The sequence below is a fragment of the Poecilia formosa genome, unplaced genomic scaffold (assembly GCF_000485575.1).
Source record: "Poecilia formosa unplaced genomic scaffold, Poecilia_formosa-5.1.2 Scaffold71, whole genome shotgun sequence".
In the NCBI taxonomy this organism is placed as follows: domain Eukaryota; kingdom Metazoa; phylum Chordata; class Actinopteri; order Cyprinodontiformes; family Poeciliidae; genus Poecilia; species Poecilia formosa.
This window is the reverse complement of record NW_006800010.1, coordinates 2,243,514-2,258,058: the sequence shown is the minus strand read 5'-3', so window position 1 is coordinate 2,258,058 and position 14,545 is coordinate 2,243,514. Positions and strand designations below refer to the sequence as shown.

At 41.6% G+C, this 14,545-nt stretch overlaps 2 protein-coding genes across 3 annotated transcripts; one reads left to right on the top strand and one right to left on the bottom strand.

Moving 5' to 3' along the window:
- Positions 1–46: 46 nt before the first annotated feature.
- Positions 47–8,810, top strand: arl8 (ADP-ribosylation factor-like 8). The gene is made up of 6 exons (XM_007555648.2): positions 47–460; positions 3,620–3,680; positions 3,804–3,951; positions 4,818–4,901; positions 5,033–5,184; positions 6,171–8,810. Exons 1-6 carry the CDS (start codon positions 415–417, stop codon positions 6,217–6,219), a joined length of 540 nt encoding a protein of 179 aa, XP_007555710.1. The 5' UTR covers positions 47–414; the 3' UTR covers positions 6,220–8,810.
- On the bottom strand, positions 8,589–14,073 carry maf1b (MAF1 homolog, negative regulator of RNA polymerase III b). 2 transcript variants are annotated; one of them, XM_007555645.1, is made up of 8 exons: positions 13,511–14,073; positions 13,175–13,263; positions 11,027–11,158; positions 10,776–10,938; positions 10,573–10,694; positions 10,372–10,491; positions 9,702–9,794; positions 8,589–9,614 (listed from the first exon to the last, which is right to left on the bottom strand). In XM_007555645.1, the coding sequence occupies exons 2-8, from the start codon at positions 13,255–13,257 to the stop codon at positions 9,590–9,592; spliced, it is 738 nt and encodes a 245-aa protein (XP_007555707.1). In that variant the 5' UTR covers positions 13,258–13,263; positions 13,511–14,073; the 3' UTR covers positions 8,589–9,589. The 2 variants fall into 2 exon arrangements, with proteins under 2 accessions (XP_007555707.1, XP_007555708.1); XM_007555646.1 differs by lacking the exon at positions 8,589–9,614 and having other exon boundaries at positions 9,705–9,794; positions 10,362–10,491.
- Between the last annotated feature and the right edge of the window lie 472 nt (positions 14,074–14,545).

The following is a 14,545-nucleotide window of genomic DNA, read 5'->3' as shown; positions in this document are numbered from 1 at the left end:
GAAGGGGCGGGGGTGGAATCAAACGTAAGTAGTGTTACGTCATTACGTAACACGCTGACAAGTGAATAGTCGGGATTGCTCTTCTGCGACCAGCTAACTGGCAGAAGTCCTACCCAGCTGTGTGGACGTATCTTTCCGTTTAACAGCCGTTTGTCCGATTTGTTGTGTCTTGCATTTTTTCAGTAACTATTTATTACATTACGTTATTCATCCTCCCGTTTGGTATATTTTAACGAAACGGACGCGTATGGAGTCTTTGTTTTCGGGAAGGCGCTTTGTTGCAGAGAAAATGTGCAGTTAGTCTTTATCTACCGCAGCCAGGCTCGGACCGCCGCCGCACGGTGTGGACAACCAGGGAGCCGAGAGAAGCTAAAGTGCTGCTGTTAGCCGACCACCCCGAAACCGACCAGAACGATGGGCCTGATTTTCGCAAAACTGTGGAGCTACTTCTGCAACCAAGGTAGATGTCGTGTTTGGAAAAAGGGGTGAGGGGGGGGGGAATAAAAAAAATAGTAATCACACTGTTACGGTTCACTGCGAGCTCAAGTCTACCGGAGATAATGGAAGCCCGTTAGCTTGAAGTGAGCAGCAAGAGCCGCAACAACAGATTGAAGGGGTGAATTATCTCGCCACGCATCTCTTCGGCTCTGAGTTGTCCTCTTCTTTGTTCGGGTTAAGTGACAAAACAACAACTAAAACTCTCAACGTGTCCATCCGAGCCACCACTGCGGCGCTTAATCTGTTTATCACGTAGTGGACGACATAATTACATTAAGTAAGAGAGCCTGCCTCAGTTTATCCATTTTGTCAATCAGCTTTAGTTCACTATCCAGGACACAAAGCATTGCATAACTTATCATGGGCTTTCTAAGAGTTTGATGAGCTATATCAAATTTTCTACAGTGCTCCACTCCATCGAAAAACGGATAGTACTGGGTTTTATTACAGTTTTGAAATTAACTTGAACGCTTTTCCTGGCCCGAATAAGTTGACATAAAAGATAGAAACTCCAAGATCCTCCCAGTGACGATGATACCAGCATATTAGCTGTGTACAAACACAGCTAATATGCTCTGTTTACACACTACAACTTTTTTTTTTCTTTTTTTAATGAAGTCTTTTAAAACTTTGCTCACACGTTATTACATAGTTCATTGTGATGTGGGCAAGCCCTAAATCTGTTATTTTCTTAAGAAGGACTGTGATTTTATAATAAAGAAAAATGTTTAATTGAAGATGGCTTGAGCCTTGTCCTTTTAATGCGACACCACAGTCACCTAAGCTGTCTGTTACTTGTATGGAAGACAACATAACGCAGCATTTCCCCCTACATGCCCACTGCTGGTGAGCTGCTACACTCTTCCTTCACTTATCAAGATATTTAGTCCTACTAGGAAATTTTCAACTTGACAGGTGGCGATCTAAAAGCAGCATGTATGTTAATCTGACTGCAGTCGCCTGCTAAATTCCTCAACGACTTACCCAGTTAAGATTAGCCTGTTAAAACGGCATCGTTTTAAAACAGAGCAAAATAAAATCACAATACTCTGTGACTTTAGATCATGGCAGTGATGAAGTAGGTATTTTTACAGTTATTATATTGGTCATGTTATTTGACATTGAAGACAATTTAAATCTAACTTCTCTCCAATTTCATAAGAACTACTGCTAATTGACTGTTTTTGGGGTAGGGCGTGATGTTTCTAGGGATGCAGACAATTGATTTGTGATTAATTGTTGATTATTGGTTTATTAGCTCAAAATTATTTTCTATCAATTAATAACTTTCGCTTAGACCTTCTTTTAGTGCTGACGTTTGACCACCATACCAGAATGAGAAAGATAAACTGTCTAAATAGAGTTGATATGGGATACAAGATACACTTTATGTGAGTCTGTTTTGAAATATAAACACTTGACAATAAACACTTGACAAGCTCCTTAAGTTTCACAATGTTTTTTGTTTTTGTTTCTTTTCATTATTTTATTTTTTTTAATCGAGCATATTATGAAAACGTAGCCCTTGTTGCTTTCCGGAACGACATTGAAAAACAACCGTGTTTTTTTGTTGTTGTTTTTTTTTTAAATGGTGGCCTATTGGTTAATTGTTAGTTGATCAATATGATTAGTCAACTTTAGATGAACTAATCAGTAACTTGCATCAGAGGCGGTTTCATTTTTGCAAAATACTTTGTTGCTACGTTTAATAACAGTATTCTGATGGTGGTTGTTGAGTCGTTTTATTGTGTGTGTTGGGGAAATGAAAGCAATATTACTCCGAGCTGCTTTAATGAACCTCCTGCTTAAAAATCTCCAGATTTAATCATAAATCAATAAAGTTATGTTGCGAGACCTTAAGTAGTTGCACATGGCCACACACACACACACACACACAAAGCTTTCACATGAAACCATTACAGATTCTCTGAAACTCCTGCAAAGATATTGTCTGCTTCTTTTGGGTGGTTCCAAAGAAAACAAAAGAAGTGGAGGTGAGAACAAGAGCGGGTACGTGCGACTGGACTCAAGGAAAGTGCCTGAAGGAAAATATTTTACTCGACTGGATTCTTAAAAGCACTCCCACACAGCGTGCTTAAAGAAGGCAACACATTGAGGTCAGATGGTATGGAAGCAAGATTAATCAATTTGCATTGGCTAAGAACCGACAGGAACTCTTGGTGTGGCATACACAGAAAACTCCAGCTGAACTTTTGTTTTGCACATTCAGAACACAACATCCACACAGTGGTGATGGCATCATGCTGTGGGGTCCTACTTAATCAGGAGACGGATAAAGCTAAATACAGGGTGACAGTGAGGGTCAAGGGAATTTCAAGAGACTAAAGAATAATTTCAGACTTTGGAAGGGGTTCACCCTCCTGATTTAAAAAAAATACATAACAGACTTTTTTTTTTAAAGTTTTTTTTATTTGTAAAATATATATATATTTTCTTTCCACTTAAATTTTCACTAGTTTGTGTTTTTTCACCTAAAATCCCTATGAAGTCAAAGTTTGTGGTTGCAACATAGGAAAATATGAGAGTTCAGGGAGTTCAGGAGAATACTTCAAAGATTGGAAAATAGTCGAAGATGAGAATAAAATCTGTTCCCGTCGTGTCTTAGCTTTATAAAACAGCAGGTGAGAGATTCTGTGTTCATGCACACATTTTATCTGCTGGCATTGCTTGTCATCAACACATGGTAGCAGGCCACGAAGGAAGCAATACGCAATGTATATCCTGCAAAAGCGAGCATAGTTCATCCTGACCAGCAGAACTTCCTTCCCTCTGCGAGTCAGAGGGACAGAAATGTTCATGTTGGCTCCCTTACTGTGTTCATTCAGCCCAAATCCTCCCTGTAGTTCTTATGAATGGTAAGAAGTGATGTCAGGGAAAACTGAGACAGGAAGTTCAGAGCTTGATTATTTTTTTTCTTTAAAATGTACTGCTGTGGGTGTCGGGGGAGAGGGGGGTGCTTTGTGTTGACTGAAAACCTCACGTTTAGTTTTTTTTTTTTTTTCCCCTCCTCTCTGCCACGTAGTGCTGTTACAGTAAACAGTGCAGTTTGTGTCTTTCCTCAGATCGTAAAACAAATCCTGGTTCACTGTTTTTGTCACAGAGCACAAGGTGATTATTGTGGGCCTGGACAACGCGGGGAAAACCACCATCCTTTACCAATTGTAAGTACAATCTTTGAAACCATCCAGAAAACATAAACTACATTTTTTTCCACTGCTTCCACTGATTCTTTAACTTTTATTTTTTATTATTATTAGTATTATTATTATTATTTTATTGTACAGTCTGATGAATGAGGTTGTTCATACATCACCCACCATTGGGAGCAATGTGGAGGAAATAGTGGTGAAGAACACCCACTTCCTGATGTGGGACATAGGTGGACAGGAATCGCTGAGGTCCTCCTGGAACACCTATTACTCCAACACAGAGGTGAGAACCACGTTACGTTTTTTAGGTCAGCATTGTTCCAAACTTTTTCCCAGCACTTTCGCCTTCCGTGTTTCCTTCTCCTGAGTGGCAGCTGGTGCGTTCATTCAGAGCTCAGACTGCAGCCGGGGTCGCTGATGTCAGCTGGGTTAGCTTTATCACAAAGGAGTCTGTCTCAGAGGCAAAGTTGGGGTCAGCTGCCGCAATACTTGGGGATATAAAAGGACAAAAAACGGAACAGGAGAGGCAGATGTGTTGGGGACAATGCTGAAACGCCACCAACACTTCACTCACGATGGGAGGCGTTTAACAAAAGCTTTTATTACATCTTGGTACGTCATTTATGAAAAATATTCTGATCTTTGTGCTCATCAGTGACAAAACTCTAAGGTTTAAAATTTGAATGAGGAAGGTCAACAGAAAATATCCTTGTTCATCTTTCTCTTGGAAGTGGCTTAAAAACAAACGCACGGATTTTCAAATCGGCACAGAGAATCCTTTTATATGAACTTTATTTAGGTTGAAGTTTTTCTAGATTCCCTGTTGCATCCTGAATGTGTCCATCCCTTTGTTCAAGTCAAGTAGTCATGTTACAACCCCCTCATGATTGGTGTGATATTTACATGTTGAATACACCGTGTCAGCCCATTTGCAACTCCTCTAGAGTCGATTTGATTTTAATGCCATCTCTTTCCATTACAAAACATTTCTTTGGTCTCCGGTCATTGAAGGCTCCTATTTCTCATTCAGAAGAAGTTGTCGGGTTAGGCGTCCGGCCGACTGGATATGCCCACCAGTCGTGTTGCACTTAATTCCTTTAAAAGTGGCTCTGTGATTTATTTATTTTTTTTTTTTCTCTCTCTCTGCAGTTCATTATTCTGGTGGTGGACAGCACCGACAGGGAGAGACTGGCCATCTCTAAAGAGGAGCTCTACAGGATGTTGGCTCATGAGGTGGGCGACGCTCCAGGAAAGGAAATAAGCTTCACGTTGTCATTTCTGTGCCATAGTTGCGCCGTTGTCAAGAACTTGCAGATCAGAAGATGTGATTTAAGCTGCATTGTTCTCTGAATTGTCCCCATCAGGACCTGCGGAAGGCAGCCGTGTTAATATTCGCCAACAAGCAGGACATGAAGGACTGCATGTCGGCAGCGGAGATCTCCAAATACCTCACCCTGAGCTCCATCAAAGACCATCCCTGGCACATCCAGTCCTGCTGCGCTCTGACAGGAGAGGGGTGAGGTCATCTACTGGTTTACAAACCAGTCCCAGATGATTGCTTAAGATCTCTCCTTCTGTTCAGAAAATAGAACAGAAGGAAAGCGATCCATGTTCCTTTTATTATTTGTTTGATTAAAAATCACACGGTCATAGTATACATTCAGCCCCTTTTTAGAATGACGCCGCTAAATAAAATTCCGTTCTGACCAGAAGGGTCTGGGCTCATCTCCCAGCAGGACAACAACCCTAAGCAGCATACAGCCAGAGCCGCAATGAAAGTATTGTGTGAAAATGGACCATTCCTGAGAATCTGTGGGGAAACTTGAAATTTGATATTCCGACACTCTCAAACTAATCTTACCGGATTTACAGGCTTTTTGTTTGTAGAATATTTTGAAAAATACACGTTTGCCATTCAATTGTACTATTGTCACATAAAATCCCCAAAAATACATTAAATTCATTTTTAAACAATAAAGTTCAAGGTTAGGAAGATTTTAGCTGTTATAGAGTGCCTTTAAAAACTACAGCTAAGTCCACATTTTTCATACTTGTGGTAGATTTATAGTTTTAATTCATCCAAAATGTTGTTTTCTGAAATGATGTAAAAAGCATATTTATTTATTGCTTGGCTAGCCAGCTGTTTGCACGTTTCCTCTGGAATGTCACTTTCCATCACTGTAAACTTAAACCCCATCCACAGATTCAACTCAGGATTCTGGTGATTAAGTTAAGATCACTTTTCTCAGACTTCTGGCAGATTTAGGTTGAATTTTGGGCTTAACTGCAGGCCTTTGAATCTGTCTCGCTAGAAGAGTCGTTAGCCACCAGGTGTTGCTTTTTTTTTTTTTTCCACTAAACGGTCTCCTTTGAACGTGATTGTTTATCCATGCGAGTCAAGTCAAGATGCTAGCATTGTCATAAGCAGCTAAATGTGTCTGAAAATAAAGTCCCGTGTGGATTTTGGGTCTTGAATCTCATTGCGTGTCTTGTTTGTTCCAGTTTATGTCAAGGCCTTGAATGGATGACCTCCAGAGCTGGACTCAGATAGCCCCCCTGTCCTGCCATCAATGCCTGACGACCTGCACCTCTCTCCCTAATGAGGTGGCACACCATTTTTGTCCTTACTGGCTTCCTTTTTTTTTTCTTTTTTTTTTTGTCTTCAGTGACACAACAACAGGCAGCACCGCCGCCGACGGACCACCACAGAATCATTTAGTGGAGTCGGAGCTAAAACAAAGACTGTGAAGAAGGTTGTCAGTCAAGGACAATTTATACTACATGCATATCATGTCGCGTTACATCTCATCAAGCTGAGTACTTTAAGGGAACTTTTTAATATGGTGCAGCTTTCTTCAGGTCAACCAGAGGAGTTACACAGTATTATGAAAGCAGCTCCAATGATTATATTCACACTAAGATGTTCTATTAATTTGACACAATAATGTTTTTATTTGGTCCTCATTCTAAGCACAAATGTTTGTTACATTTTGTTTCAGGTTCATAAGCTACAGTCATCATGTCTCGCATTCATTTGGAGTTTTTAAACCAACCTGTTTTTTTCTCCGTTTTTTTTTTTTGCCATAAATGATCCAGCCAATGTTGACGTGGTAAATTTGGAAGATGGAAAATCGCTTAAACGTCAATTGGACTGCAAGTGGAAGCTTGGGTTTTAACAGTATTTCTCAGCATTTTATAAACAATGCATTGAGTTATTTAATTTTAGTTTTGCTCTATAGTCATTTTAGTGATTAAGAGGTTAGTTTGTAGGCTTATTTTACTCCATCTTTCTCTGGAACTGTTTTTTGTACAATTTAAACAAAGGGATCGGCAGAAGCCACTATGAAACGGGTGCCAAGCGTTTACAGGAAACTGCTTGCACTGCGAGGTTTGGTGGTCGGCGGCAGGCAGGATGGTACCGACTCGACGTTTCAGCTCTGGTACTTGACGTTCAGCCTTAACTCAACCTCTCTAGTCCGCCCGATTCGTTTCCTCTTCCGGCTTGTCAAATGAATCCTTTACCATCGCATCTATGCACGTGCCACTTTGAGAACTTGTTATACAAGTTCAGACGTGGTCAAATTTGGAGGTGCACGGCTTACAGTGAGCCTGAGTCGTCAGGCGGCCAGATAAACAGGAAGTTGAACTCTGCGGCAGTGAGGCTTCCAGCTGGAGCTCACAAAGCGAGGAAACGGGTCACATGCTGTGCTGACATCTCGTCCGCATCATGTACTGCATTTGTTTTTTCATTAAACAGTTGTTTTTGAAAAAGTGTTCCGTCATCCTTTAAAGGGAGCGAGTCCTCCGTCGGTACATTAGTTAGCGTTCCAGGTAGGTACACTTTACACAGTGGAGGGTTCCTGAGTCTTTACAGGAATATTTCCTTTAAAAGACTCGATTTTCATAATTATCAGTTTCAAATTTTACATTGAAGTACAGAGTTTAATGGCAGATATTTCTAAGGTGGGTACACTTTACATATGGATGTGCACTAGAGCACAAAGAGGGAGGACACAAGGAATTGCAGGGAAAAGATGAAACGAAAAGCATATTTTAAGGAATGAAGTCTGGGGGAAAACCTCAAAACTGACAAATTTGCCAAAATCAAATTTCAAAGAATGAAACCATTTTGCTCAGATCCACCAGCATGAGTGATAAACTCCTACTTCATCCATGTAGATGAGAGAGTATCTTGAGATGTCAAAGGATGCATCTATAAAATATGATCCAACCTGGCTGATTCCCAGTGATTCACCATTAATCTTTACAAGCAGCTGTTGTGGTAAAACTCGGCTCTGAATCGGTGCTGCAATGAGATTTGTCGAGTTGGATCAGTTTCACCCACATCTTTCATCTATGCACAATACTGAACACTTTCATTGTTCTGTGCACCATCCTCTTGTCAGGCATGTGAATCTGCTCCAGTGAGATTCCAAAAAACTGAATATATTCGCTTAACATTTATTGAGAACATTTTCCCAAAATATCAATGAATATTTCACACACTGATATTACACTATTTGGAACACAGAGGTGCACATTATTAAAAATGACACTATTAAAGGTCATTTTAGAGATTCTCATAAAACCCCAAAACTTAAGTTTCTTACAAGACTAGAAGATTATGCAATGCAAGTTATTGTTTCCTTCCGCTAAACTTAATTAACGTCAAGATATCACTGTCTGCTTCATTATGTTATGACTTTTTATGGTTTAATATTCAGCATTTACTATGATTGCGTAGACTGTTTAAATTGCATTTCCTTTATACTATTAAAACAAATATACATTACCTGTAAACCATAGTAATCAAAATAAATATTTACTGTATAATTAACCTTTTGACTACATTCCTAGATAAACCTAGAAGCCAAACCTTCCATTGTTCCAGTTCTGTTGTGGTAGAAGAAATTCAGGCCGTTAAGATATAAACACCGATTTATTAGGGTCTGTACCACTGGCCAATCAAAACAAGGCACAGTAGTCTTAAAAGGACGCTGAACCAATCCCGTCTTTTAATGAGCGCAAAAGTAGCCGTGCAGTTTTTGAAACGTCTAGTCGGTACGTTCTGAGAAAAATTTACTGCACATTCACTTGTTAAAGAACCACTGCAATGAGGCGATGAGCGAATGAAAAAAAAAAACAAACAGCAGGAACACGCACTGAGGAATGGAGCGTTAAAATAAACTCAATCCAACATATCACAAGTGTATATCAGTGAACGTCTAATAAAAGTTGGTATGTTGTCCAAGCTGCAGCCCAGATGCAAACCCCTCAGTGTCAGAACAGGTACAGATGAGAACTTGCGGTAAATACCTACCTTAAGATAAAGTTTCAGTAATAAAAAGGGTTTTTTTAGGATGTCAAACATTTCACATTAACATCACTTTCACACATAAAAAGACATTGAAGACAAAGTCGGCTGTCCATTCAGTTCCGTCTGCCTTCCGATCAACTCAGCTCAGTCCAGACTTAAATGTTTGTTGTCACTGGTGCTGGTGTAATCTGGACCTCCCCCTCGATTAGGAACAAAACCAAACTCTCTGGCAGTCTTTTGCATCTTTCTCTGCCATAAAATCCACTTCTGCTCAAGCGCCCATGACAAAGTCTTTGGGAAAAACAAAACATGTACAGAAGAGCCCACGGGTCAAAAATGATATATTGTAGGTGGTAAAAGGAACTTCTCGTTGCGGTGGGGCGCCTTTATTAAAACGTCCACCACTTTTGTGGCCGCAGAGTTCGCCGTTGGACTGAAAGCGACCAAACATGCTTCAGTCCCAAACAACAAAACGCCTTTGGATGAGGCAGCAAAACTCCCATGGATTTTACACACACACACACACAGACACACACACAAAAAAAGGACAAAGAACAACAGGAGTACGGGTACGGGTGATCTTTGGAGGTTGCAGATCTGGGATCTACACACACAGAGCTCTGGGGAACCTGAGGAAGAAGTTCAAAAATGTTAAGTTGGGAAAGAAACAAACAAACAAAAAAACCCACAACATCTTAAGCCGTGATTAATCTCACCCTTCTTCGGTGAAGCCGTCCATCTCTTCTTCGTCCTCCAGCTCCATGTCCAGCTCGTTGTCGAGGGAACCTCGGCCGTAGCCACTAAGAACACTGTAAATAATCACAATGGTTTTGAATCTTTGAGCAAGATCCATCTTTACGTATTATTGTTCTACTATATACATTTTTAAGAACATTTTTTCCTCGATTTGTTGCTGAACAAATAAAGATAAAGCCTAACCCCAAACAAAACAAGCTTCAGTGCTTTATGCTGGTGACGAGGCAGAAGGAAACTAATCAAGTCGATTTAGACAACATCCTATTTTATCCTCCGTGTAATGTCGCTTAAACCTTTTTTATTTTTGTTCCAGTGAAATGATGGAGATTCTTGGCTTTGTTTGCAGGTAATACAGCAAAAAGAAAAAAATAATTAACTTTTCAACCTGCGGAACACTAATCTGAGTCAATAAGAGGAAAATTGGCCAATATGTTCATCTCTGATTCATCCACTACATTGTTCAAAATTCGGCCTAATCAGTTCAAATCTCGTGCCTTTTCTGACATCACTGATCCAAATGCACACAAAGAAATCTCTGATCCGTTTTGGGAGCCCTTTAAAAGAAAAAAAAAAGCAACTAAACTTTTTACTAGGTGGCATGTTTAATAAGCAATGCTTACTGGCACAGACCTGACGGAGCGACACGTGAAGAACACGATCCTCTTCAGTTTTTTGTTGTAAAAGAAGTAGTTGAAGGACCAGAGGCTCCCCTCTTCACCAAAAGGATCAGAATCGAGATCTGGGTTGTAGCTGAGAAACAAGGAGAAACAAAAGTGACTCCCAGCTGTCAGAACGGTGCCCTTACGCGTCGTAAACCGCCAGAACTCCGACCTGTAGATGTCGCAGCTCTGCAGGTTGATCTCCTGGTCGATGGCGTTCCACAGCTCGGGTCCCACGGAGTTGAACTCTTCTCCCACCGATGAGAACAAGCTGCTGTTCACCGCGTTCACCACCTGAGGAGAAAACTACGGCTTAGCGACGTCTCGTCGTACTTTCAGAGCAGTCGCACCTCCTGCGGCGGCAGAAGCGCTCACCCAGTTGAGGCTGGGCTCTCGGCTGAACTCGTGGGCCCGGGCGGCGCTGAAGTCGTAGTCCGGCCTGAAGGACTCGTTGAGCGTGGTGATGAGGTAGAACAGAGTCTTCCTGCACACCTTGTCGCTCAGAGGGTTTTCGCCGTCCTCGCTGCTCTTCCCCAGCCTACCAAACAAAAACACAGTGGTCGGCATCCCTTGAATACTCCCCGTTGCTCTCCCTGGTTTCTGCTGAACTGGACTGCTGTGCTTACTGAGACGGGCTGGTGGCGCTGGTGGACTGAGGGGGAGAAAGGGCCTCCAGGACGTGTGGCTCCCCCTCCTGGCAGAACTGCTTAAACATGTGTTTATCGTCTCCTGCCATCTTGCAGGAGTAGCTCTCGATCCTGCAGGACAACAGGAGTAATAAAAAAAATAAAAAAAAATCTTTAATGCATCAAATGAAAACATGCGATAATAACAAAGATTGTTATTGTAATGGGTTTTTTTTAATTTATTGGGATCATTTGACGCATAATAGCACCGTAATATTTAGCAAAGTAAAAAGCCATAACATTAACATCCAACTAAACATGCTTTAGGTTGCAATTATAGAAGCATATCTAGGTTTTGCCATAGATTCTCAATTGGATTTAGGTCTAGACTTTGACCAAGCCATTCTAAAATGAATGTGTTTCATTGTAAACCCTTCTATTGTAGCTCTGGTTGTTTTTTTCAGGTCTTTACACACATTTCTTTCAGAAAGGTCCTGCCTTTGTGCACAGTCCATCATTTCTGCAACTCTGACCTGGAGTTCCTGAGGATTTAAGACACTGAAAGCCACATATACTTTTTTCCTTCCAGTTCTGTTGTGAACTACTATCACGTCAAATCCATTAAGTGTGTTTTTGGACCATTTATCAAGCTCTGGATATCCTCGGGTAGCCATGGCAACACAAACGCCTCGCCAGTCGCCGTCAAAGGTCTCCTGCGCTCGCGTATCTGGGTCAGACATCAGCGGGCAGCAGACGGCAGTTGTTTATTTTCCTCCGGTGCACTCTGAGGTTACACAAGGTGCCACGGCTAAGGATAGAGCGAGTGTGAAGATCCTCCCAGATTCTGACGGCTTTAATTATAGGAACGTCCGAGGGACACGGAGTGGAAATAGCAGCACTGGTATTCCCAGCACAACACAACACAGCTGACCTTCTGCTTGAATCCTGCTGGCAACAACTCAGCCATTCAGACACAGGAGTAGGCAGCGGGCATGTGTAATGAAGGGGGCTCATGCATTCATTAATGGTAAAGCTACTTATTTACCGAAGCAAGTGAGCTTCACCTACTTTCCCTGCTACCTTGTGAAGCCCTTTGCACCTCAATCCCTTACAGATAAGCAAATACTTATGTCACTTCAGCTCGTCTGAACTTGAATCCGTTCTTCGCTACAGCTGTCCTGCGCTGAAAGACTCCTCCAGTCAGGCTGAAACACCAGCAGAACTCGGCTCTCGTGTAACGAGTGTGTCAACACTCGGGCCGGCTTAACAACGGCCTCCAAAATAACCACAGAACGCAGTGATCTGCGTCAACCCAGGCCACGGCCACCGCACCGCTCAGTTTCACCAGCCCACGCAGCAAAACTGCATAGCTGCACAGCCCACTGGAGTTTATGTAATTACACTCCTTTTAGCTGTATCTGCAAGGCCCAGCTGGGAGGCGAGGGTTGCATAACCTGAGGCACACTGATATGGTTTACAGTCTGCAGACTAAATAACAAGAACATCATCGGTGAACTTTCGACGCGAGCTTTGAAAGGAGGCCTGTAGAGTAGTAAAACACTTTAGTCAAATTGTGTAACCTGTAGAAGGCCAATTCAGCACAGGGTCAGTGATCTCTGCGTCTGCTGGCAGTTCTGTTCCATGACGTCAAAAAAGGAAAACTTTTTTTTGCTGCACAAGAGAAATGCACAATGTGGACTGCTCCCTTCAAATGCTTTATGCTAAAAAGTCAGAAGTGCAACCGTGAGGATTTACTCTCTGCATCCAGAAAACAGAGTCGGGGTCAACTGGAAAATGGTTGAGGAAAAACTGGGAAAAGTTGGGCTCTAGCTACGTTTGTGTCCAATGCACAACATAATTCAACTTTCCAAAAAACAAAACAAAACAAAAAACTCCCAACAGTTCCAAATCCAGCATTTTCAATGACAAATTTAAAGTCTAATTGGATAAAAACTGAAAGTAATGTGTACTCTGCCTTCACGTTATCTTCTGAAAGTCTTGCTCTCTGGCAATGTGATAAAAATCCCAATAAGTTTGATCATATAAACATTTCCCTTTAAATTGCTTGTTACACAAATAATCACTCATATTCGGTCACCACTTCCACACTGAAGGGCTAAAGCATTACTCCAGGAGGGACTCATTTACCTGCCGAGGATACGGGACTCCCCTGTTTCCACACACAGCCGGGAACTGAGGGCTTCAAAGCTGGAGTTTTCCAACAGCTTCATGGCAGCCTGGGGTAGAAAAAAAAATACATTAAGATGACATTATAAACCTTATGTAAATGAGCAAGTACAGTTTTATTTACAAATAGCACCGATTAAGTGAACAGAAAAAGAAACGAAGACAGAACTGCGCAGCAGCGCCCCCCTTGGATAAATTACAGACCAAAACATTATTTCCTCTAACGGAAAACACTGCCCCTCCCCCACACACACACACAGTCTTCCTGGTTCAACACATCGATTTTAATTCACTTACCAACAAATTTTCTTCCACACAGGCAGAGATAAGAAGGTTAAACCTCGTAGCAGTCGACTGCACCGTTAGAAACTCGACCTCTTTTGTCAAAGCGGTTCACGAGGATTAACGATCCGCGCTTTGTTTTTTCCACCAGCTAACACTAGCTGCTAGCTTGAATATTTATTCTTCCGTCTTAGCCTCAACGCGAAACTAATACCGTGAACTTGAGCTGTGGTATCTTACGGAAACACTCGGTCGAGCGGGAGACGTTCTGAGGCTCTTTAAGTTTATAGAGAAGCTGCTCTTCCCGATTAAATGCGACGAGATTAAATCCAGAGACAGTTGGCGTCCGTCGGAGTCTATCTGCAGCGGCATCCCTTTCGACCTGATTTTACAAAACGATCTGTGTCGGGGGGGATCAAGTCGCTCTTTTGTCAGCGACTCGATCAGAAAAGCAGCAAAAACGCTACTGAGCCTATTATTAAAAAAAAAAACACACACAACTGAATGCTGTTTCTGCTATTTATCGATAACCTTCAACAACCGCTCTGTTCTCACCAAAACAACAGGGTCTACTGTACGTGTTGACCCAACCCCTTTTCATTTATATACAGGTTTTGCTAAGGACCCACCCATTTTTTAATGCCCCTTTGTGATTGGCTACTTTTGCCTGTCGCTATGTGTACAGTGAAATGCGATTGGTTAAGACAATTGAGGTAGTGGCTTAATGTTTAATGTCAAAAAAGGAAATATCTTGTAGTTCCTGACACTACCCAGTTCCGTCAGATTCAGTGGAGCTTCTGTGACTATAAAGTTTCATATCAACTGGGTTTGTGTTTGGACTTTGATTGGGCCATTCCAGCTTTGGTATTAACTATCCTATTGTAGTTCTGTCCGACTGTTTACTGTTGTCATCCTGGACCCAGTTTCAGAAAACTGGCTTAAGCTCCGAGTAGCGGGCATTTACTAAAAAAAAACCCCCAAAAAAACTGAATTATTTAATTTGTCCAATACATATTATATTGAAGCATTGCAACCAAGTAAATATGTATG

Coding starts and splice junctions, on each gene's coding strand:
- arl8 (XM_007555648.2), top strand. CDS start 415: ATGGGCCTGATTTTCGCAAAACTGTGGAGCTACTTCTGCAACCAAG. Junction 461..3,619: donor GAGCTACTTCTGCAACCAAG/GTAGATGTCGTG, acceptor TTTTTGTCACAG/AGCACAAGGTGATTATTGTG. Junction 5,185..6,170: donor TGCGCTCTGACAGGAGAGGG/GTGAGGTCATCT, acceptor TGTTTGTTCCAG/TTTATGTCAAGGCCTTGAAT.
- maf1b (XM_007555645.1), bottom strand. CDS start 13,257: ATGAAGCTGTTGGAAAACTCCAGCTTTGAAGCCCTCAGTTCCCGGCTG. Junction 10,939..11,026: donor AGCGCCACCAGCCCGTCTCA/GTAAGCACAGCA, acceptor TTTGTTTGGTAG/GCTGGGGAAGAGCAGCGAGG. Junction 10,492..10,572: donor CAGAGCTGCGACATCTACAG/GTCGGAGTTCTG, acceptor CTTGTTTCTCAG/CTACAACCCAGATCTCGATT.